At 46.0% G+C, this 24,226-nt stretch overlaps 1 protein-coding gene across 6 annotated transcripts in view; it reads left to right on the forward strand.

Moving 5' to 3' along the window:
• Positions 1 to 24,226, forward strand: part of ANKRD44 (ankyrin repeat domain 44) — a 744,373-nt gene that overhangs the window by 640,975 nt on the left and 79,172 nt on the right. For all 6 annotated transcript variants that reach the window (XM_085648750.1, XM_085648754.1, XM_085648751.1 and 3 more), the window contains exons 22-23: positions 10,932 to 11,019; positions 17,926 to 18,009. In XM_085648750.1, coding sequence (XP_085504876.1) covers positions 10,932 to 11,019; positions 17,926 to 18,009 — 172 coding nt within the window. The remainder of the gene's footprint in view (positions 1 to 10,931; positions 11,020 to 17,925; positions 18,010 to 24,226) is intronic.

Genomic DNA, 24,226 nt, shown 5'->3' on the forward strand with positions numbered 1-24,226 from the left:
GCTCACTCTCTGGTTCCTTTGTTGTGCAGCTCACCCTCGGGTCTCTGGTCTCTGAGCTCTCTGGTCCACCTTCAGCCTTGTAGCTCTTGCCCACTCTCTGGTTCCTTTGGTGTGCAGCTCACCCTCGGGTCTCTGGTCTCTGAGCTCTCTGGTCCACCCTTAGCCTTGCAGCTCTTGCCCACTCTCTGGTTCCTTTGGTGTGCAGCTCACCCTCGGGTCTCTGATCTCTCTGGTCCACCTTCAGCCTTGTAGCTCTTGCTCACTCCTACACGGAAGCTCCTGCTCAGTCACAGGTGCCTGAGGTGCCAGCTCACTCTCGGATCACTGATGTAACTGCTCATCGTTGAACAGTGCATCAGTGGGCCCTTGGACTGCTACCCTGCGGTGGTTGCCAAGCTCCCTGATAACCCTTAGGCATCCACGGTGCGCCCCACCGAGTCTTTCTTTGGTTGTCACACAGAAGCCTCTCTGCATGTGATATATGGGGGAGGAGAGGGGTCACACACAGCTTGGTACTTAATGACCTTTGCATCGTTGACATGTTCTGAATATGCAACCTGCTGCAGGACCCACTCTCGCCTCATTACAGCCTTTTCTGTTATCTCCTAGACGCTATCTATGCTTTCACCCTGTCTCTCCAACGTACATACATCCCTATATTACCCTTCAGTCTCTCCCCTCTCTCTGTGCTCTTTTTCACCTCTACTTTCTCATTCTCACCCAGTGCATTCATCTGTATGAATTTCTGTCTGTCTCTATCATTCCAAATCATTCCCATTTCTGTCACTCTCCCTTTCTCTGCCTTTCTTCATCTCATTCTGCATAGCCTTCCATCTTTCTCTCACTCCCTACCTTCACTCTGCCTCCTATTCTTTCTCTTTCTTGTAGATTTGGTTTATAATTTTATATAGTGCTCGAATGCCCTGAGGCATCTTGGCGCTGCTGCTGTTCTAAACACGAAAGGGAAGGTGAGATAAAAATACAACAACTCTATTGACTAAAAAGCCAAGTCTTCAGGAGTTTTCAAAACAATAAGAGGTCTGGGCACTTCCTTAGATTCGCCGGGAGGGAGTTCATAGTTTTGCGGCCTTCAGGAGAAAACCTCTTCCTCCCCATGAAACTCTTTCAACCTGAGTTAATAATAAAAGTTTTGCTTCTGAGGATCTGAGTGTCCTAGGACAGGTGCACCAGACAAATTTCTCACGAAGATAGTAAGGACCAAAATTGTGCAGTACCTTAAAAGCAATACAAAGCGCCTTAAATTCAATCCTCTTTGCAACTGGGAGCCAGTGCAGCTTGATTAATGCTGTGATGCTGATTGATATTTTGAGATTCTTGCAAGAAGCCGAGCTGAGTCATTCTGCAGCATCTGGAGTTTTAGTAGGGATTTTTTCCGTATGCTGACGAAAAGGGCGTTCCCATAGTCCAGTTTAGCTAGGACCAAAGTTGTACCACCATCTTCTGAAGGTCCAAAGGGATAATTCTGATCATTCTTAGAGTAAAGAATACTGATGATGCAAGAGCACTGACCTGATCTTCAAAATTGAGTTTATCATCAAAAAAGATTCCTAAGTTCCTCACTTTCCGCACTGGTGTGGGTGGAACCCCAATATCTTGCGGCCACCAGCTGCGTGACCAGAAGGAGTTGTCTTTACCAAAAAGAAGGACCTCAGTCTTTCTGGAGTTAAGCTTTAGGCAGTTTGATGTCATCCAGCATTCTACCTGCGACACACAGGAGCTAAACCTATGAGCAGTCTCCTCATGATTGCTTGATATGGATGCCACAATTTGGGTGTCATCGGCTTACGATACCACTGAGACACCCAACAATTTTATAAGTCTTGCCACGGGAGTAACATAGAGATTAAAAAAGAGTAGGGCTCAGTGATGAGCCTTGAGGTATGCCCCAGGGCAGGCAAAACTGTTCAGAGATTATGTGGCCCATAGCAACATGGTTGAATCTATTCACTAGAAAAAAAGGTTATCAATTTGTGTGCAAGTCCACCTATTCCTAGTTAAGCAATAAGGATATTATGATTGACTGTAGCAAAGGCCGCTGAGAGATCTAATAATATCAAAGCTGCCCGACCTTCACCATCTAGAATGGACCTCAGTCCTCTAATCCAGCTATCAGTGCTGTTTCTGTACTGTGTGCCTTTCTATAACCATATTGAGTGCCATCTCTTACCTGCTCCACCACTTTGTTTGTTCTCACAATTTACCTTACTCTTGTACTCCTTTTCTTTCCCTCTCTGTCTTTCTTTCTCCCTCAATCTATACATCTCTCACTCGCCCACTTCCCATTCGCCTGCACATTTCCCTGTGCCTTGTATAAAACGTAAAGTAAAATTTCATTTTGTCCCAATTACTGCTCTGCAGCATGCAGTGACTGCTTGCTGTATCCAACCCCTACCTTTCCACACAAGGAAATTTTCCAGAGATTTTCAAAGGCTTGGTTTTCCTCGTTTTATGAATCATTTAAGTCCCACTAGCTTCCAAAGGCTTACCGGCTGGGTGAAGAGGCTTGTTCCGTTGTGCCACTGGGCAAGCCGAGGACCAGAATTAGAGTCTGGTGACAGAAAAATCTCCTATTTCTGGAGGCAGAGCTGTAACCAGAGGAGAATCCATCTGTGGTATTTCCTTTACCATACTATCCTGCGGTGAAAGAAATTCCACCAGTAGATACCTTTCCCGATTTGGCACTTCAGTTCAGATTCAGAATCCTATCAACCTCTACCTGAATCTCTAAACTGCTGGACCGCAACAGAACTGAGGTAGATCGTGTGTGGCACTACATATATTCTTATGTTCTTACAGAGCAGGAAACTTGAGACCAGTTCTCTTCTTCCTCTCCACTCGCATTCCTTTGCTTCACTATTTTCTCTTTTCTCTCACCATTTGTTGTCTCCTCTTTTCTACTTTTGCTTCCCACTGTTCTCTCTGTCTCTGTCTATTACCAATCCCTTGTTCTACCTCTCCCTCCACTCAGTTTATCATTCCTCACTTGGTCTCCCTTCCCTCTAACCCCTCTCTGTCTCTCTATCCTTCCTCTCCCCATCATTTGATTTGTTATCCCCTGCTCTTTCTTTCTCTGTCTTTCTACATTTTCACTTCCCAACTTACACCCAACTGTCTCTGTACTAATCTCTTGTTCTACCCTTGTTTCCTAAATTTTAGCCACATTTAGCTAGTCTCTTCTACCCTTTATCTTACCTCTCTTTCCATCCTATACCATCCTTCAATGCATTTCTCTGCTTCTCTCCCATTCATTTACTCCATGTTCCAACTTTTCTATCTCCTCTTCTTCTATTTTTCTGCCTCTTGCCTCTATTGTTTTCTCTCTTCTCTAATCTCACTCTTCCTTCTCTTTCTCTCTCATCCCATTTCACCCCTGTCTCTCTCCCAGCTAGAACATTGAATTTGTTTTCACAGTAACATTCAAAAAGGCATTTTCTTTTTACCCATTCTGTTCCCCCAAGCGCCCGTAGGGCCCTCGTTCACTTCAACTTGTGTACGCTGGTGAAATTTCATTTAGATGAAACTCCCTTTCTCAGTGTGCTATGTCACTGTACAGTCTTAAAACAAGAACGTTGGTAGATCCTTACGGCCTGTAGGGGGGGACAAAACCAGATCTCTCTTGTTTGCCTCCTTCCTCGCCACTCCTCAGCTGGTAATCACCATATCCCCCTTATTTCTCTCACTCCCCCATCTTTATTCAGTAATGAAAAAATACCATAAAAGAATAAAATAAAGTCAACAGGCTTGAGAACATTTCCAATTTTATAAAGCATACCTCTTTCTTAGTTTGATAGCAACAAAAAATATGTAAGAACAACAAAACAGATTTCCATAGAAGATAAACGTTTAAAAAAATCCATCCCTTCTTGGTGAGATGTAAAGTACTCGCACAATAAAATTGGGCATAAAAAGAGAACTCTCAAGGTGCGGTATAAAGTGCAAAATAGCATAAAATGCGTCGTAGTTTGAGTAGAAGAAGCATCACGTGGACATCATGATAAAGATGCAAACCAAGATCCTGTCCAAGAAAAAGCAACAATAAATTCGATTGTATTTAATCTTAACCTTGTTAAGTAAAATCTATGTTCTGGATTAACTATCCATTTTAACTAGGGCTTCATTCCAGAAGTGGTAGAGATTGGCCCGTAATTCAATACTGAAGCCATGTCTTAAAGCTCTCACCATTCGAGCCTCTTCTCTATACCAGAGGAATTTTCGTTTTACTAAGGTTTTGTTTGTGGTCCAATACTGTCTGGAGAATCAAAAAGTGATCTTAAGTCTAAGTTAGAAAAAGTATTCCTAACGTTGGCCAACCATAGGATGGAATTTTCATTACCTACATTTAAACAGTCCTTCAGCACACATCAGAGAACCAGGCTTCAGGAGTGCTCCATATTTTTACCCACAATAAAAGTGGAGCCATTTTAACAATGTCTTTCAAGAACCGCATACCCACTTCAAGGTGCGAAATGAAACTAGAGGTGGATTTGGGGATAGATAAAAGCCAACAGAGAAATGTATTCTCAGTTGCCTGCAGTCTGTCCAGGGATTCATAACCCAACCCACCTGCTCCATAGGGCCTACAGCAAGTTCATCTCCTCTGTGGGCTTATGGCTCAGTTTTCTTGCATATTAAAGAATCAAGTAACATACTATCTCCATTTTATGGGTTTTTAGATTTATTAACCCACCCACGGTCAAATCTGCTTCAGATAAAATACCTAGGTAATTAAAGTGGGTGATCATGGCAATTGGAGTTTCCCTTATAAAAATGCTTTTTGATTTTGTGATTTTAGGACCACTAGGTAAATTGAAAGATTTTTTGTGATTCACTTTAAGATTTAAATTAGTCATAAAAAGTTTAAACCATTTAAAGGTTTTTGCAAACCATTCGCTGTATGTGCGATTAAAACCGCGTCATCCGCATAGAGTAAAGCTGGGACTGGGTTAGGTCAGATTCTGAGAATATCCTTGTTAAAGGAGCCTAGGGCTGTGTCCAAAGCATTAATATAAAATAAAAACAGAAATGGGGCTAAAATACAGTCATTTGAATAAAACTCCCTATCTCAGGGTGATATGTCATTGTACTGTCTTAAAACTAGAAGGTTGGCAGATCATTGCAGACTGCGGGGGGAGGCGGGGGAAAAAAACAGATCCCCTCTGATTGCCTCTTCCTTCACCACTCCTCAGCTGGCAGCTCCCCTATCCCCCTTATTCCTCTCACTCCCCCGCACAGTAAGGCTTCCGCTAAGTGTGTTACTCATAATAGCAGCTCTTCCGAGATCCCATTGCCACTCCCTGAGGTACAGGGTAAGATGGGAGGAGGAGCACCACGATGCACGCCCTGCGGCTGGTCCATGGTCATTCTACACATGGTAATGAGCTGGCCGGATTGTAGGCTTGGAACAACTGACAATCACCCTAAGGCTGCGTTAGCCTTTTAGGTTGTACTCCAGCAATCAGGTCAGCCCAGGCAGAAGTGCTACTTCATCCACAGAAAAAAAAAATCTGCTCCCCTGGCCTCGGCCATAGGCGCATCAGACAACAGCTGTATGTCCATTCTGGCAATCTGAACCAGCCTGTGCACTACAGGGATGGTCTCAAACTTCAACTTCAAGAGAGGGACCAAAGAGCACTTGAAATGTGGTGCTGCTTATTCAGTGGAGATTGTAGTCACAGTGTGTCTTTCTGGTTTATGTACAAAGGACACAGCAGTGCCTCTGATGCACCTCTTTCCAATCCTCGTGGCGCACCAGCGTGACACCTGAGTTACCTTTGTCATCTCATCGGAAATGTGTTCACTCTTAAAATGTTTTATGGGTATTCTCTTCAAAATGTAGCCCTTTGTTGAAAACAGCACTAGCTGCTTAGCCTTCAGTGAACAAATTTGGGGAATAGTGCACTCCATTACAAGGTTGAGGAAGGATGCAGAAAAGAAGTAGAAATAAAAATAAAAATTGAAAAAAGAAAAGCACTAGTTGCCTCACTACCCCCAACCCGCCTTGTTCAGGCAAATCTGATTGCTTGCAGAGTGGCTTAAGAGAATGCCTGCAAAAGCCCATACCTTGAAGTCTTTGCAGTCCTAGAAGGGCACCCTGACTAGGCAAGTTAGGGACAGTTTCTAGCTGAAAGAATTCAAGCATCGAAACTACTTGAATTCCATTTCATTAACAAAATGCTAAAATGGGTGGGAGCATTTGAGCCCTCCACATGGTCCTACTCCATAATGAACTTGGGGCTTTATTTAGTTCTTGGCAGTCAGGCCATTTTCTGCGAGGGCACGGCGTAAATTTCTCACTTGCCGTGGTCTAGGTCCTTACCACCAAATTTAGAAATGTCCATCAGACTGGCGGACATTTTTAGCATTTCTGAATACATTGAAACTTTGCCCTATGGCTCCTTCGGCTATTTTCAAATAGAAAACCCCAAGTTGGGTATTTTTGTTCTGAAAATTAAAAAAAAACATTCCCCCCTCGCCATTGGAGTACCTATGGTCTGCCAGCTAAATGTGGCAGATGGACCATCACATTGGCGTTAAGCACACTCTGCTGCAATGGAGTAAACTTACCACTAACATTTAAATTGGGGCCAAAAGTGTGGTATTCCTGCCCACTGTAGCCTTCTTTTGTGTCCCTTTGTCCGCTTTTTTTGTCTTGAGTGTCTCTATTCTGCTTCTTCTGCTCCACTCTCTTCTGGCTATGCAGCAACCCTCTCCCCCTGCCACCTGTTGGCCTACATCCTTATGCGGATCATATTTTCCTTGCTTCTAGCCTTCTCCCATCTGTGCGTTCCACCTGTGAGTCTGCCCTGCTGCCTCGTTCGGTTACTCTCAGTGGTACCTTAGGCGGGCTGAGATATGGCCAGGGCTTTACAGTGGGTCCGATCCCTTCAGATCGCAGGCCTGCCGATAATTAAAAGTAACATTGAAACTGGTCCCTATCATCAGGCCATATATTCATTACCAAAACTTGCTAAGCAAATGCACTGATCGATTTCTGAACAATGTACCACCTGTTAACCCCTTGAGTGCCCATGACGAGATGGTCTAGTCATGGGCCGCGGTTGCGCTGTGCCCATGACGAGACTATCTCGTCATGAACCCCGCCCGCTAATTCAACGCCCGGCACAGGGCGGGGAAAGGGCGGGGCACACAAGGGGTTAAGGCAATCCATGTCAGCATTGTAGTTTGTGTTTACATTACACATGTTTTACTTGTTCTCACATTCTATAAGAGTAGTTGGTTTTCCAGGGCGGTGAACTCTGCTCCGTTCGCAGAGTTTTTTGCGCTCCGCGGAGCTCACGGAGTGCAGAAAACTCCTCTCTGCGTAGTGCAGCAGAGTGTTTTTTCCCCGCTCGCGAATGGTGTAGAATTTCTACCCGAGCGGCCGGAAGACTGCACTCTACCACCTGCCGTACTCCGCGGAGTTTTTTTTGTCACTTCGTGGAGTTCCGCGTAGCGAATTTCGCAGACTACGCCCAGGCCTAGTTTTTCCATGCAGCATACTAATGCTGTATTATGCGTACTGCAAAAATGAGTCGCTTCTTGGTGTCTTCGTGAGTTGAGATTGTGGGTGGAATTCTGGTGTTGAAGGCAGTGATAGTTTCTCACAGTGACTGTCAGTGGGTCATAAAAACATTCAGAATACATGTTCATCCAATCCTTGGCCCCTCTGCATTGTGCACAGGGCAATGGTCACATGTACTTATAAAACAAAAGCACAGGTGCACCACACATTAATTGCAAGTTACAAATGTACAAAGATATGATTTGTATACAATATAATTCTTGTACAAAATGTATTTTTATTCCAAATTTCTTTTCTTAAAACATGGTCATATACATGAAAATTCCACATTGATACATGTGCTTGTTGTGATTCTTTGTGAAGTCTTTGAAGAAGTCCCCAGCTGTCAGAATATTGACAGGGAGAAAGTAAAAGTAAATACAGTGCTTATAGGCGAGTGGGTGCACTATGTGCGTTGCGGAGTGGTGAAGTGAGGAGAAGCAAGAAAGTACATGCAAGAGAGTAAAAAACAATGCTGAAGAGGGAAGTGATGAGGTGTGGGAAATGCAGATGGGGAAGATGCAATGAGAAAAAGGGTGTCAGTATCTGAGAAACTGCAGAGGACAGTGATGTGAAGCGAAGAATGAAGGGGTCTATGACATTTTAAACACCACTACCCCTTCCTCAGACTTTAGTAATGTTTAAACCACAGTCTCATATTTTCAGAATTGAAACATTTGTTATGCTAATTATTCACAATAAAATCATTGTTGTTTCTCATTTACCTGATACTGCAAACAAGCTTTGCAACTAGGTCTGGTTTGTTTTAGGTTTGTGTCCAATACTGTGTGATATGTCTGGATGCAATACCAGAAAGCTTAGAGTGGCATCTTAAGCACTGATCTGGGGAGATGCTTTTCCAAGCACAGGATACTAAGGTTACATGTTTTAAGCCACACACTCCAATAGATAGACCACGCCTCTTGGAAACAAATCCTAGTTATGCTTCTTAGGCTGCACCCCTTTTAAAGCCCCCCCCCTCTTTACAGCCCTGGCAGTGGCTGTCTATGAAGGGAGCTCGGAAGTGTCCTGAGCGAGCATTAGCTGTACTTTCCCACTGAGCTCAGGCGCTCCTCACGGTTCTGCTGAGGAATGCATGCATGGGGCTTCTGGTCCTGTCAGCTGTACAGATAGGTGGTTGGGTGGAAATAGATTGAAGGGAAGGTCTAACAGAACAGAAAAACAGTCTTTGAGTTGTATAAGTAAGGATTTAACCTTTCTTCTCCCTGCTTTCTTTTGGGGCATCTGGTGGTTGTACCATTGAAGACCATTAAAGATAATTTACAAGGACATACCAAGAATTCTGTGAAGAGAACCCCTATAGTCTGAGAATTAGGAAACTATTTCAGATTAGAAACTGGAGCTTATTCCCTTATTCCCTCCACCACCATCCAACAACAGGTTGTAATACATGCTGCTTGAAAAGATGTAATATTTGTTCGGAAGAAAAAATAGACTTCACTCCACAGCACGTAGTAGAGTCTGTGGAGCCCCCGACAAGAATGGCTGAAATGTTTGGTTTTAGTAGCTCACAATGTGTCGAAAACTCGACCCAACGTACTATCAATAGTGCACACACAACAGGTACCCAGTACAGGTACCCATGTATTATAAGTATTTCCCACCACTGAGGGACTCAGGTGACAAACCACCAACTTTAATGCAAATTCAGGGCTTTGAGTGGGATGAAATTAGTGCACGTTCCCTAAAAGGGTGTGGCCTCTATAGTTAAAGGTATGGCTTAATCACGGAAACTGAATTTCTGTGATTCCTATAGTGTACCACCTGACTGGCATTTTGGTTCCTCTCTGCGGTTTTTGTTATTGCATACAGATATATTACACAACTGTCATAGACTTAAAACCAGTCAGGACTATTGGCTTTGTCATTGGGTGTTAGCTATTTAAAATAAATGAATAACAACAATGATTTTGATTCTGAAATTATGAGATTGTGAGTTGAACATTACTGAGGCCGTAGTTGCCTTCAGGGTGTCTCAGTCACCACTGTAATGTCCACTCTGTGTTAGACATGCATACCCTTTTTCTTTCCACGTCTCGTCCGTCTGCATATCTTACACCTCATCCCTTTCCTCTTTAGTTCCCTCTTTTCATTCTCTCGGAATGCATCTCCTTCTCTTCACCAGCCCCAAACGCACATGCAGTCACCTGTGAGCCCCCTGTTTACTTTTACTATTGCCTGGTCACTACAATGACAGCTATGTCTCTACTTCACACACGTTTGCGCAGAATCACAATTGCAACTGTAATACGTGTGCACCCTGCAGAGAGGCAAAGGTTTAGGTGACCAAATATTCTGAACACCACTTTTGACCCACTGACTGACAACCTCGCACTGGCATCAGCCTCCGCTTCGGGGCTCCCAGATATGACTTATTAGGCGGTGACTCCGTTCAAAGTAGCCACTACACAGAAGTAACATGCTACGCGATAAGAGATACAGAAACACAGCATCCTGGAAATAGCTAACATTCTTAGGGAATGCAAGATTAAGTAAAATATGAAATATATGCAGGAACTAAATCGCTGACAGGGATTACCTTAAAGTTTTTTTATATTCAGTGTTCTAAAATTGATCAGTGTTTTGTCATTAAAGTTAAGGACAGGAATAAAGGGCCCAATAGGGACCCGTTTCGAGGTCCACTGAGATTGGGACATGGAGGGACCCGAACCACTCAAAGCCCTGCGCAAGTTGGTGTGTAAACGTTACCAGGGCCGGCTTTAGGGCATTGCGACCAGTGCGGCCACACTTGACACTGACCTGTGGAGGGGGCGCTGACCACAGGGGGGCACTATGTTTAGCAATATCTTATGATTGGAGAAATGAGGGGCACTTTTGCTAGAAGGTAGTGAGAGAATCTGAGGAGGCGGTCATGGGGTGTGGGCCGCCAAAAAGGATTGTCGCACCAGGCGTCACCAGCGCAGGGAGCCTGCCCTGACCGCGCCAGCCGATGGCATCCGAGGGCTCACGAATGAGAACAGGCTGGAATGCACAAAGATGTGCTTTTCGTCTTCTTAAACCTGGTGTCAGGGCTCCACTTCAGAGGGAGAAATTGTGCCCATGTGGGTTGGAGAGGGCTTCTCCTGGAGGTAAATAATGATATTTCATAAATACCATCTTCACCTATAGCAAGACAGTAGTGGTGCTATTACAGAACGGAAATCTGATTCACTGCTGTACAGACCTTGAGTGCTGTTGAATATCCGCTAGTTAATGAGAGCCCATATTTATTAATGTATGCACAAACATATATTGCTGTAAATTACTTTTAAAGGACATACTTCCTCTTTCTTGACATTATTAAAACCCATCATCTTTTCTTTTGAAGGTCATGAAAATTGCCTGGAGGTACTAATGGAGCAGAAATCCTTGCGCAAATTTGATGGCAACCCTTTTACTCCTTTGCACTGTGCTGTGTAAGTACCACAACTCTCCTTAATGGACAGTTTGCTTGTGAAAGGAACAATTAGGGGTGGAATTAAAAGCGCTTACGCCAGACTTCGAAATTGCAAAACCTTTTCCGCTCTACTTATTTAATTCCATTACACAAAGCCACTGGCATACACGTAAGACAAACGCAAAAATCAATTCATGCTGAAAACTATTTTTTTTATTATTTATAAAGAAGCCATCTGTGGTTTAAAGTTAGAAATAAAGAGTTTTATATGGCTTTTTTAACTAAAGAGATCCTATGCTATCCATCAAGTGGCATCACAGCAGACGATTCACTTGGCCATGCACTTTCCATGCTTCTGGCTTAACCCAACCTATGACGAACTGTCTGCTTCTCTTCCATTCGTCTTGAACCGTACTGCTCCGTCCTGGATGCCACCTTTTTAGGGAGTCTTTACCATACACAGAGGCAGCCATTTTTGGAAGTCAGCACCCCACTGCAGTTCTGGGAAGTTAGCATTCTCTCCTAAGGTCACCATCTTGTGGAGTCTGCACTCCATTTTGAAGGGCGGCGCGCTATGGTTGAAATACATACTTTCAGGAATTCCATTTCTTGCCCAGCTGATGGTAGTGTGTATTTGTGCACGGTTGATGGATGTGTAAATTTTATCATCTCGTAGTTATCCAAGCCCTTCCATCTATGTCATGGCAATCAGATCCCATCTCAGAGTGCTACATTGTGAAATTACATTCTAACAATGCTTGAAGTTTTGTACTTACTCGTACCATGTTTTAGCCCTAAGCCCAGGTTAATGCAAGCAATAGGTAAATGATTAAGGAGGCCTGTTAATTGCTCTTTTGATACATGGAAAGCAAACCTGTGCAACTTCTGTGATGGTCAAGGCTGTCGAGGACCTGTTTGAAAGGTACCCATCGCGACTTTACTCTCCTAACCTAGCGGAAACCAGCCTAAAGTTATTTTCTGTTTTTTTAATTTACCTATTCAATTTTAAATGATAACTGCGTGGTTGTACACATATTTCAACATAGCTCCATCTAGACATTTTTCACTTATTGGCAGAGTTCAGTGACACATCAATCATGCATATCCATCTACAACAATATATACACATAAGCACATGCAATACTAGTGAACGTAGATGAACCATGCACCATACAGAGTTACCGTATAATAAAGTCTTTGCTTTACGTTTCACTATCACTATCAGAGGTATCATTCGGACCAGCCTAAAGTTATCCTTAAAGCTTAATAGTCTCCTCCAAAGATGTCTCCCAAAAGGTTGTCTTAAATATTGTGGACCTTTGTCCAAGACTGTCCTATGATCTAAGCACAGTATCCTAAACACCACTCCCTGTCTGAAATCAGTGAAGGCAAATTCTTAATCGCGTCATGGGGACAGCATATAGTGCATACGCAAGTGCAGGGCAACAGCTCTCCGGAGTAGAGATCTCTGTGGCCTGTCCACAAACGTTACATAGTTCAGACCGCTTTAATTTGAAAGTTGCGCTTTTCTTCACCTTTGTTTTCTCGAGCGCTACACACAATTGCTGGCTGTCGTTTATGACAAGATTGTTGACTGTTGGAGCGGTTAGAGGAGAAGCCCTGATCTTTTTTGGTCAAGATAAGAACAATGACAAAGGAATAACAAGGGTCATAAAAACACCTCAGTTTTGCTGCAGTTTAGACCTAATTTGCTTTCCTTCATCCATCCTTAGATCTCACAAAAGCAGGTGTAATTTTGTCCCCTATCACCACATTCCATATGTCATCGGTACTCTTTGGAAATCCAAATTGCATGTCCCTAGCCCCCACTGGTGCACCAAATACCCACTAAAGAGAAGCAAGCATTCACTGCCCCTTGACATGCCGCAGCCTAGATTGGAAGTAGAAAATGTGTTGGGTCCAACCTTACAGGAAATATGTTGGTTTCGATCTTAGAGGAAATATAGCAGCCAGTTTTTGGCTATACCTGTAGCTGTCTGCCTGCGGCAGAGTTATAAAGAAACAGTCTGGCTTGTATCTGTGTAATGGCTGTGAGGGTCCACAGATTAAGTTCAATTTAACTGGCATGCTGGGGGTGAATACCATCGTCCCCATGTGCGATGACCACGGACATAGGGCACTTCATGGTGCTCCGCCCCAAGAAGCCTCTCCTCCCAGGGCCCATCTTAAGGCCAGCAACAGTCAGCCCCTTACTCATCATCTCCGTAACAGAATTTCAGGTTCATCTTCCCTGACCAGCAGAGATTGCATACCCTCCTCCTGAGTGACAGGTATCCAGCGATCCCCAGCAGCATGATCAAAATAGATCCCGTTTATTGCATCAAACGTGGGCTTCTGCCACATGGCCAGTCAGACCAACTGAGCCCAACAGCCCAACAGCGACTGTGGGAAGGCAGCCAGTCCTCCTTATTCTGAGTTGCTTCCATGGCTCAGTTTTCCATGGGCCCACATGAGGTCAGGACATCAAGAGGCCCTATAATATACCCCAGAGCGATGCTGCAGGGAATGAGCTAGTGTCCAGTTATATTGTTATAGTAATTTATAATGCACCCCAGCAGGGGTATCGCGACAGAACATAGGTCAAGGCAAAAAGGGCCAGCTAGTTAAAACAGTATTGTTTTCAATCTCTTCCTAAAAAGAGAGGAATCTGAACATGTTCTGATATGTAGCGGTAGCTCGTTCCAAGAATGAGGCGCTCAGTACGGGAAAGACGTGCCCCCAGAACAAGACTTTCTGGCCTGGGGAACCGTTAAGAAGGCTTTATCTCTGGATCTGAGCAGCCTAGGAGGGCAATAGCAAATTAAAAATATTAAATCTCTTCCGGACAGATAACCAGTGCAAGGAATGATGAAAGGGAGCCGAGGAAGTCCCAGATGGGAGATTACAAATGAGATGGGCCCCCGTATTCTGAATGACCTGTAGTTTTGATAACAGCGTCTCATGAGCGGAGGCCAATAGGGCTTTTCCGTAGTCCATGTGGCCAATAAGAAGAGCCTGCCCCAAAGTTTTCCTCGCTGTGATTGGAAAGAGTGGGAAGGCTTTCTTCAAAAGTCTCATCTTTGGAATGCAGGAGCCCGTAACTGACAATACCTGCTCTTTCATGGTAAGAGATTGATCAACACAGATCCCCAGGTTCTTGACAACCTGTTTAGGCGTCGGGGTTGTGCCAAATTCCATGGGCCACCAGTCAGAGTTCCATAATTATTGGGTGTGGCCAAACAGCATAATCTCTGTTTTTCCGCTGTTAAATTGGAGACAGTTCTCCATCATCCAGGTAGCTATTGCTGTCATTCCAGCTGAAAAGATTTCTTTCGCTTTGGGTAAATCATTGTCCAGAGATATTCTAAGCTGAGAGTCATTTGCATAAGAGAAGATATTGAACCCAAATGCTTTAACCATCTTGGCAAGAGGTGCAACATATCTGCTGAAAAGCAAAGGGCTCAAACAGGAACCCTGGGGCACCCCTTGTCCAGCACCAGAGTGCGAGATTTTAAGATCTCAGGGTGATGGTTTGGGTTCTGCAGGAAAGAAATGGCCAAGCCATTGAAACGCAGTTCTTAGGATTCCAATCTCTTGCAGCTTGTGAAGTAACCTAGGATGTGACACCGTATCAAATGCTGAGGACAAGTCCAGTCCAAGACAAGTCCAGTGGTCAGATCTAGAACTGCCACCACAGAGCATGGCTCCATTTCAGACCACACTGCATATATTCCTCGCAGCACTGTTCAGACTTGTAAGTTCAGAAATCTAATGTCCTTCAGCCCTGCCAAGTACCACACATCAGGCGTGAGACTAACGCATTTCAGTGTGATGATCCAAATCACCGCACTGAAATCCAAATCACCGCACTGAAATTCAATATTACGCCTTATAGCACCTCCTCAGCTGTCAAGCCGGGAGCACTGCTATAATGAAGCACCATACACACGTGAGTGGCAGCGAGCAGTGCGTGCTGCTCCCAGTAGGCATGGGGTTCTTTGACTCAGCTGCTGCTGTGCTGTACAGTAGTGTTTGCTACAATTTAATTCGCTCGAAACCCCACGGCGATTTCACTGACATCAGGAGGAGCGGTGGATCATTGTGCCCTGGGCCAATGGACATAGCTGAATTTGAGTTGTGCACGTAATGTGTAGGCGGGTCCAGCACCTGCCTCCGGTGGTGCTTGCGGGCAGGCACCTCGCAGTTCTCTTATTATGGGCTGTACTGACTGTTGTTCAATGGGTAATTCTGGCAGCTGGCTCAGCTCGGGCTTGCACCGCGGGCTACAGAGTGATGTGTGATCCCTCGACCGACCCGACCCAACGGGCCTCGTTGTGAACTGGCATTGAAAATTATGGCAGAGCTCACGGCTTATAATGCCTGTGGTGGCTGCAACCGGACCCAACCCCACCGGCGTGCACCATGGCCAGTGTTTGAGCAGCTGATGATAGTCAGCACTGAGCAGAATCATGTTTGCAGCGTAAGACAGAGTCAGGTTGGTCGGCGGCGGTCCACGCACAACTCTTGCGGCCGCAGTGGGCTCGCCAATCGCCATGCACCAGTCCTGTAGCCACAGCCCGCTTTGGCAGCCCCCAACACCACAATCCACATTGTGGCAGGACGATACGCCTTATGTGCACTCCTGCCTCCAGTCACATTTGGGCTCTTTGTGGTCCAATCCCATGCCAGGAGCGGCACACTTTTAAAAAGGTGAGCCAGTCTGCCTTCAGTTGTCACAAATTATCCTCCAAGCAGCGACCACAGAAGAGTTACCATGACTTCACTGGAGCCTGGCAGCAGCACTAGAAATCAGCCTCAAGGGCAGCACACACAAATTATGCACACACAAAGCGTTCCACACAGTTCTTTTAAAATATCTTGAGAGTGTCTTGATTGTCTCCCTCTTTCACTCGCCTTCCTCTCTCACAAAAACATGCACACACAAGCAGGTAAACACACAGACATAAGTAGACACTCACACAAGAGTCAGGTGGGATTAAAGCCATTTTAAACTCCTTACCTCACATGGCTTTATTAATTGCCGCTGTCAGTGGGCTGCCTCGAATCCTGTGTTTGCACAAATGCATAGGACAGTGTGAAGATGATTGACAGGATGGGGCCTGAATGGACCATGCTCTGTCAACACAGCGTGATAGTGAACACCCCGAAATTATGCAAATGAGCCTCTGTTGAATAGTTCAGCTCGGGCCCAGCTCAGGGCTACAGAAGCACCTTGGCTGTCAGAGACAGGTTCCAACCCTGACAGCCTAGTACTCACCAGCACTAACCGCCAATGAGCCTACCTTTCATGGGTACCCCAACTCTCCTCGGCAGCAGAGAAGTGCCGGTACTCAGAGTGCTAACAATAGGAAGTGCCGGTACTCAGTACCTGTGAGTACCAGCCCAATTAAAGCACTGATTAAGGAGCCTTCATTATAGGACTACGTTCAACTGACTGACTGACGCTTCCCACTGCCGAAGCACAAAGTCAGTAGCATAATATTTGTTACCGTTTCTACCTGCTTAAGGGCTTTTTAAGCCTGTTCCTTCGTGTAACAATTAAACCCGTACAGCTGTCTAATTGTAATTTTCTGGCAAATGCATGAAAAGCCAATTGGCAAATATAAATCTTACCTTACTTCTCAGTAAATAGTTAATATGTGGGTGTCTCTGTTTTATGCTTCGAACCTCTGCTAAGATTACTGTTTTGATAGCTGTCCATTTTTTTTTATTTCTTCTTCAGTGCTGAAGGGGGAGTCAGGTTCTTTCTGGTTTTGTCCATCTTGTGTTCTATTAATCCTTCCCAAGAGCTAGACATGAGGAAGGGGGCGTGAGGAAGGTGCCACTCCCTCTTCATCCGCTGGTGGGATCGGGCTGCCTCGTTGAATGGATACTCAGACCTGGAATTACTCTGGAACATTTTGAGGAGGCGGCACCCTTCCTTCAGTCCCCTCAAGTGATATGGAGAGGTTAGGGTTTCTGTCCAGGGCTAGTCCACACTCTGTACCGTGTATCTCCTTATTCCTAGCTCAGGGTACAAAGGCCTAACCGTTTCCTGAACTTGCTTAGGTAACCAGGATCTGCATATGGTCAGGAGGCACTATATGGGATGCAGCCCCAAGTGGGCAGGGGTGATGATTAAACAACTGAATAAATAGTAACATTGCATTTATATCATTATAGTGAGAGACTTATGTTTACAGTAATCAGAAACTGGATAATAATTCTTAGGGGAACGCCCTGCAAATCCTCCCAGGGGTTAGAGGATCCCACCTGGATATTGGGCCATCACCACATCTTTTGCCTGATAATGCCACCTACCATCAAGATGACCATTGCAGAATGCGTCCCTTTAGCTCCAGAAACGCTAAAATATCTGCGGCTTCATCTTACCATATCCCTTAAAAAAGCCATTGAATTAGCTGTGCTTTTGTACTCTTCACATATTGCATGTTCATTCCGGCAGCTGATGGTGCCGAGCAGTAGTGCCACAGCCTCACTTCTAGGCACAATGGGATAATGGTAGTGAGAGGGTAAAAACGCCAAATACTGTGGGCCAAACGTATGATTACACACTCATCTGCTTCTGACCCACATATCCTGACCACCTATTTAAGTCATTTTGCATTCAGTTAGCCAAGCTGTATACCTCACAGAGGCTGTGATAGCACTTCAAGATGTCTGTTACACCTTCCTGCATCCTGGTGTGATTGATGCATCCTGATTCTACCACAGAGTAATACTATTCCTCTGTGTGACACCAACAAGCTAGTTTACTGATGGAGAAAGTCTTTTTAACAAAAAGTTATATGTGTCCTCATACGGGCAGTGAATCTAAGCAACTGTACATTTGTCTCTAAAGTGTACTCTTGATAAGTGGGTGGGCAGCACATGAATTAAACAATCCTTTTTGACTTAATTTCAGAATTAATGACCATGAAAATTGTGCATCTTTGCTCATTGGCGCCATCGATACGAGCATTGTTAGCTGTAGAGATGCCAAAGGAAGGTAAGCCTCTATTCACCTCATATGCATGGTTTGGCAGAACTGAGACACATTTGGGAATTCGCATTGTTGACTCCATTGCTTGAATGTGCGACTGGTGTGGCATGTTTCTATGAGGCATAAACAGACATTTCTTTTTCTTCAACATCATGCTACCATAATATTGCAGTAAAAATATCGACAACAAAAAAATTGACACAGTAAGTATCGGTAATTATATCTATGTAAGTACATGTTTATCAAGCTTAACTCCAAATCTATATATACTTGATGATATATACTGAAAATCAAAGTTTAAAGGAACTTTATAGTTAAGCTCACATTTCACTCGTACAAAAACAGAGAAATTCAGCAGTTATACTTACCTGAGCTAACTATAACTTACGCCCATCAATGCACTGCTTATGACCTCACATATTACATCACTCACCTCTGATGGTGCGGCCTCAGCTCCGACTTGGTGCTGGCCCCCTCTTCCCTCTCTGAAATAGCTTTTGTGTGCAGGTGAGGTGGTGATGGGCCTCGGTAGACACTAGGGTATGACAGGCAATGTACAGCATCTGAACTCTCGCTGGGGGAGCTGCTTCTGTTCCTGATGTGGTGATTTCTCCTATCTCCCCCTTCCTATTATAGTTCTAGTGCCCCATTTTTTCAGTGGGGCGATTCATTGTTAGACATGCTACTCCATTAGGGAGCCGCCCTAGAGGTGGGTGTGCCTGTTGCAGATATGGCCAGGACAGGTCCTGGTGCGGTTTGCAGCATCACCCTCCCTCCTCTTTTGCTCCAGGACTTTTCAACCCCATCTGTCTTTGTAGACCTCTGCACACCTGGTCGCAGTGAGGATTAGCCGGGTTGGTATGATGCTGTGGGCTGTAGTGAGTAGGATGCTGTGTCTACCATCTCCTTCGCCGCCATGGCCAAAGACTAAGTTCCCCTCAACACCAAACAATGCGCTATTGACAAATATACCCGGTCTGGGAGACCCTCTTGACTTTCTGGGGCATGCGGTCAAGATGGTTCTCCCCCGAATCATGCTATGCTCTGCTCCGCCAAGAACTCAGGAAAGTGGTCGAGTGGATTACAAAAGCTGAAGCCAGGGACTCAAGGGTGAAGAACTCCGTTACTGATGTCGTTGGTGTTGGAGCTGGGGTTGGAGAGTTCCTTCACGATGTTGAAGAGCTCCTTGCTGTCTTGTGCATTGTTGTCGAGGCGGTCTTTGAAGGAGGTCTTCTTGGCAGCCCTGATGAGGTGGTGGTGGTTGCGGATGGCGTCCTTTTGTGCTGCGTGGCTGTCCGGAGTTTGTTCATTGTGCCATTTCTTCTCTAGTTTCCGGCAGGCTTGCTTGGAGGCTAGGAGTTCTGGGGTGAACCAGCTGGCCCTCTTGCTGGTGTCTCTGTGGGGGGGTTTCTTCAGTGGGCGAGGGTGTTGGCGCAGTCCTCGATCCAGTGTCTGAGGTTGTGGGCGTCGTCGTCGGTGTTGGAGGGTTCAGTGGGTGGGCTGAGAGCGAGGTTTGCATGTAGTTGGTCTTCGGTGATTTTGCTCCAGCAGCGGCGGGGGATCTGCTGGGTGCGGTGTTGTGTGGTGGGTTTCTGGAAGGTGAAGTGGATGCAGCGGTGGTCAGTCCAGCGGAGTTCGGTGGTGTGGCTGACGGAGACGTGCAGGCTTGAGGAGAAGACGGTGTCGAGCGTGTGCCCAGCGGAGTGGGTGGGTGTTGTGACGAGTTGCCTCAGTCCGAGGTTGGCGAGGTTATCGATCAGGGTTGTGGAGTTGTTGTCATTGTTGTTCTCAAGGTGAAAGTTCAGGTTCTAAGGAATAGATGTTCATGCATACTTAATGAGTTCTTGGAGAAATCCTAAAGGCTTAAGGGTCTGGTTTTCCAAGAATTCATTGTGACGTGGATGGACGGATGTAGGTGGCCATGCCTGTATTTGGTTTGTACGGACAATGTCTAAATAAGGGCCGGATTTCTATGTCCAAATAAGGTCAATGTGAATTGTACCTATATAAGGGCATAATTCGGAAACCTATATACGGAATCTAAATCGTCACACAACAAGCTGTTGCACCCTCAGCAGCACTGGGGCAGCCGGGTGTAGAGAGAGTAGGCCCAATGTTAGCCTATGGCGGGCAGGGGGCCTTTGGTTGGTGGCAGCTAGCAGGCAGGCCACGCGGCTGTGGGAGCTGGGCTCCTGGTCACTTACACAGGGCAAGTGGGGAAGTAGAATAGGACAGATGCTGCACTTCCAGGGGCACTCGGGCGGCTGGGTGCAGGGTGCTTTTGAGCCGTCGGGCGCTCAATGGATTTCAATTGGAAAGCTGCAAGACGAACAAAGGCTGCAAACTCGGGGACGGAGATTCTTCAGGTGTGACCACCACTTCGAAAGGTAAGTTGGGAAGCTGTAGGTTAGTTAGGCACCCAGGAGCTGGGCACAGGGGGCCGCAGGACGCCGGGTGCAGGGGTGTCTTTTGGCGTCGGGAAATCTTACCCTCTGGTGGTCGCGGTTGGGGGTGTCCCTGGTATTGAGGCTGCAGGCGTCGTCAGGAGCAACATTTATTTATTTATTTATTTTGTCAATTTATAGGGCGCAACAGCTACCCAAGAAGGGTGCAGCCTAGGCAGCCTCTCAGTCAGGACGGGGGTTGTGGGTTAGTTTCAGGGGGCAACTCTAAGTTGCCCTCTGTCGTGCATTTTCCATTAAATCCCACACTGGCATCAGTGTGGGTTTAATGTGCTGAGAAGTTTGATACCAAACTTCTCAGTCTTCAGTGTAGCCATGATGGGGCTGTGGAGTTCGTGATGACGACCTCCCAGCACCATATACTCTTAATGGCAGCACTGCACTTACAGTGCCAAGGAATGGACCTGGGTACTGTAGGGGTACAGGGCTCATGCACCTGTACCCACACCACTGGCATAGGGCACCCAGCTAGAGAGGTGACCAAGGTATGCCAGGGCAGTGTGTTGTGGGCATGGCACACAGGGATGTGTGCCATGTCGACCTCTTTGTTTTGTTCTGTACTAAGACACTCAGCCTGCAAAGGCAGTGTGTGTGTGCCAGGGTACAGGGCCTTTAAGGGTGGCACAATAAGTGCTGCAGTCCTTAGGGGCCTTCTCTGGTCACAGTGCCCTGGGTACCTATGGTACCATTTACCAGGGGCTGACATGTGGCCAGATATGCCAATTGGGTTTGTCTTTGGGGAAAGAGCAAAGGCCCTGGTTGGCAGGGCCCCAGAGCACATTAAGTCAAAGAGCATCAGTAGTCTGGCAACAAAAACAATGGGGGAGGGGGGTTTACTGCAACAGAAACCCACTTCCTCACACCACCTTTGTGTTTTATCATGGAATGTGCATGCATGCTAAGTGGATGGGGGAAGATGTTTTTCCACTTTAAGAGACCCATCTCCTGGGCAACAAAGTCCTTTGTCTGGCCCTGTACACTCAGGTTTTCCATTCTGGGTTCGCGAGGAGCTCCAGGGTTATGGGCATACTCCTAAAAAATCATGTTCTCTTCCACCACGTCCAATACTGGGTAGACCACCAGGGTAGATACACAGTTGTCATGGGAACATTATATGGCGAGCCGCTAATGTTTCTGTGTGTTTATGCCTCTCCTTCTCTTGATCTGTCCTTTGCAGATCTAATATAGAAGTTATGGGGTGACTTCCCAGATGGGCTCACGATATTGAGGGGTGATTGGAATGGTGTGATGGACCCATCAAGGGACTGTTGGTGCCCACTTGAACCTCCCTTGGGGGCCAACAAGACTCACCTCTCCTCCTTTGCATCTGCAGTAGCCTAGTTGATCTTTGGAGGACATCTCATCTCTGCAGGGAGGTTACACCTTTTTCTCCCGAGCGCACAGTTCCTTTTCTCATATTGATTAGTTCTTTGTCCCCTATTCATACTTACATAGAATTTACGATGCCACTATCTTGACCAGTGGTCATTCGATTCTACATAGGGTGTCAGCTCCCAATGTTTTGTTGGTGCCTTTCACCCTGGTCTTTACAAAACTCAGACTATGGATTCCATATAAAGCGCTCCATCGACAACTATTTTTTTCCTAATGCTGGCTCCATGATGTCTAAGGTGACTATATGGTAGGCTTTAAAGCCCACACTGAGGGGGGGCGGGTTGATATTAGTTTTTCTACAGTGGAGCATTGGGTGCAAGACTTGGTGGATCTTGAATAACAGATAGCTGATCTAGAAATGCAGGGTAGCCACGAGGGTGGGCATCTAGTGTGTTGACAGTTGGGTCTTGTTCAACAACAATACCAGCAGATTCTGCTAGGAGAGGCTAAACATTCTTGTCAGGCAGCCCAGAGCCACGTATATCAATGGGGCGACAAATCGAGCAAAATGGTGCTTAGATTGTGGCCGAATGCCCTCCCTTTCAGTATCTCTTTCATCCGCGACCCGTCGGGCACACTGATTACAGATCCTAGGAAGGTGGCTTGTAGTTTTGCAGCTCAATTTGTAACTGTGTACGCCCGGAAGGAGGTCTTAACTCAGGAACAAATTGTTGATTTGGTGAATTACCTTCCCCTTAGGACTCTTACGTCTTCTGACCGTGACATGCTAGAGGATGCGCTTACTGTGAAGGAGCTTTCATCTGACTTGGCAGGTTGCAACTTAGAAAGGCCCCGGACGACAACGGGTTCTCTTGTGAATTTTGTAAGGCTTATATGCCAAGCCTTCACAAACATATGCTGCCGGTGATTCATTCCATGACTACTGGTGTCATGTTACTGCCTGATTGACAACACACGGAGATCATGGTGTTTGCCAGACCTTATCGGCCTCCAGACAAGCATCCTTCATATTGCCTGATCTCCCTCTTGAATTTGGAGGTGAAAATTCTGGCAAAAGCATTGGCGAACAGGCTAGTGCGCTTGATCCCTGACCTGGTGCATCCAGATCAAGCAGGCTTTATGCATCATCGTGCCACCCACCATAACATCCAGCATTAATTGGAGGGATAAGCGGCAATCCTCCTTGCTAGACTCTGGTGAGTTAGGAATATTTGTTCATGACTCTCGGCATTTACATTTTGGCCCTATATTTTTATCCTACGTGGAACTACTTTACACTGATCTGACAGTGCAGGTAGCTAGTGCCAGATTAGAATCTTTTCAGATACAGCGGGCACGAGGCAGGGTTGTCCCCTGTCCACCTGTCCCCCCCCGCTGTTTGCTCTTCCTATGGAGACTCTGACGGAGTGTGTGAAGATGGATGACATAGGTACCCAGCTTTGACTGTAAGGAGGGAGTCACCAACAGTATAGCTATGCGCACAATGTTCTCTTCTTCCTGACTGACCCAGGAACCTCGGGCCCCGCATCCTACAGATCATGCATAGTTTTTGGCGAAACCTTGGGCCTTTGTATTACTACATCAAAGTCTACGGTGGTCCAGGTGGGTAATGGCCCACAGGACCTCAGTTGGGCAGCAGAGTGGCTAATTGCCGGAGGTTGATTCACTTATCTGGGTGTCTTTGTGCCCTGCTTGTGGCACTGGCATAGTCACGCAGTGTAGCCAGTTCTGACTCGCTTGAGGGAGGATGTTAGGGTTTGGTCAGTCTTGCCATTGTTTCTCACTGATAGGTCAGCAATTTTCGAAAAAGGGAGCGTTGCCCCGGTTGAGGTACCAGCTTCAAATTTTTCCCAATGATATTCCAAGACACTGGGTCTTTAAACTGAATTCCATTCTAAAGGCTTCATCTTGGAGGGTGGGACCCTTCATATCGTCCACTGCAAATGTTTCTGTGGGGGGTATTGTTGCTACAGCTGTTGAATCTTATTACCATTCATGGTGGTACGACCTCCGGGATGACCACGCCTTTGCATCCGAGAAGTGGTCGATGGGAGATACCCCTCTTGGTCATATTTGTATGGAGGTGCCGAGTTGGTGGTCTCCCTCCAGTGACTAGGCTGGTTCTGTCCCAGTGAAGACAATCTTTTTTTCATATGGGTTGGTGGGGAAGACTGACTGGGTGGAGAACGCTCTGGCAAGGCCACCTTCTGCCAAAGGTGGCTGTGCTAGAGGGCTTTCGAAAGTGGGATCTCATTGGGATCTCTGCCCTGGAGAATATCATGAGCGGAACGATTCTTAAGTCCTTTCCGACCTTACATGTGGAATACTAGCTCCATTGTATAAAATTTCATTGCTACCTTTAATTTCACCAGTTGGAAGGTAAACTCATTTTGGGTGATCTGGAA

Source organism: Triturus cristatus, chromosome 3_2 (genome assembly GCF_964204655.1).
Source record: "Triturus cristatus chromosome 3_2, aTriCri1.1, whole genome shotgun sequence".
In the NCBI taxonomy this organism is placed as follows: domain Eukaryota; kingdom Metazoa; phylum Chordata; class Amphibia; order Caudata; family Salamandridae; genus Triturus; species Triturus cristatus.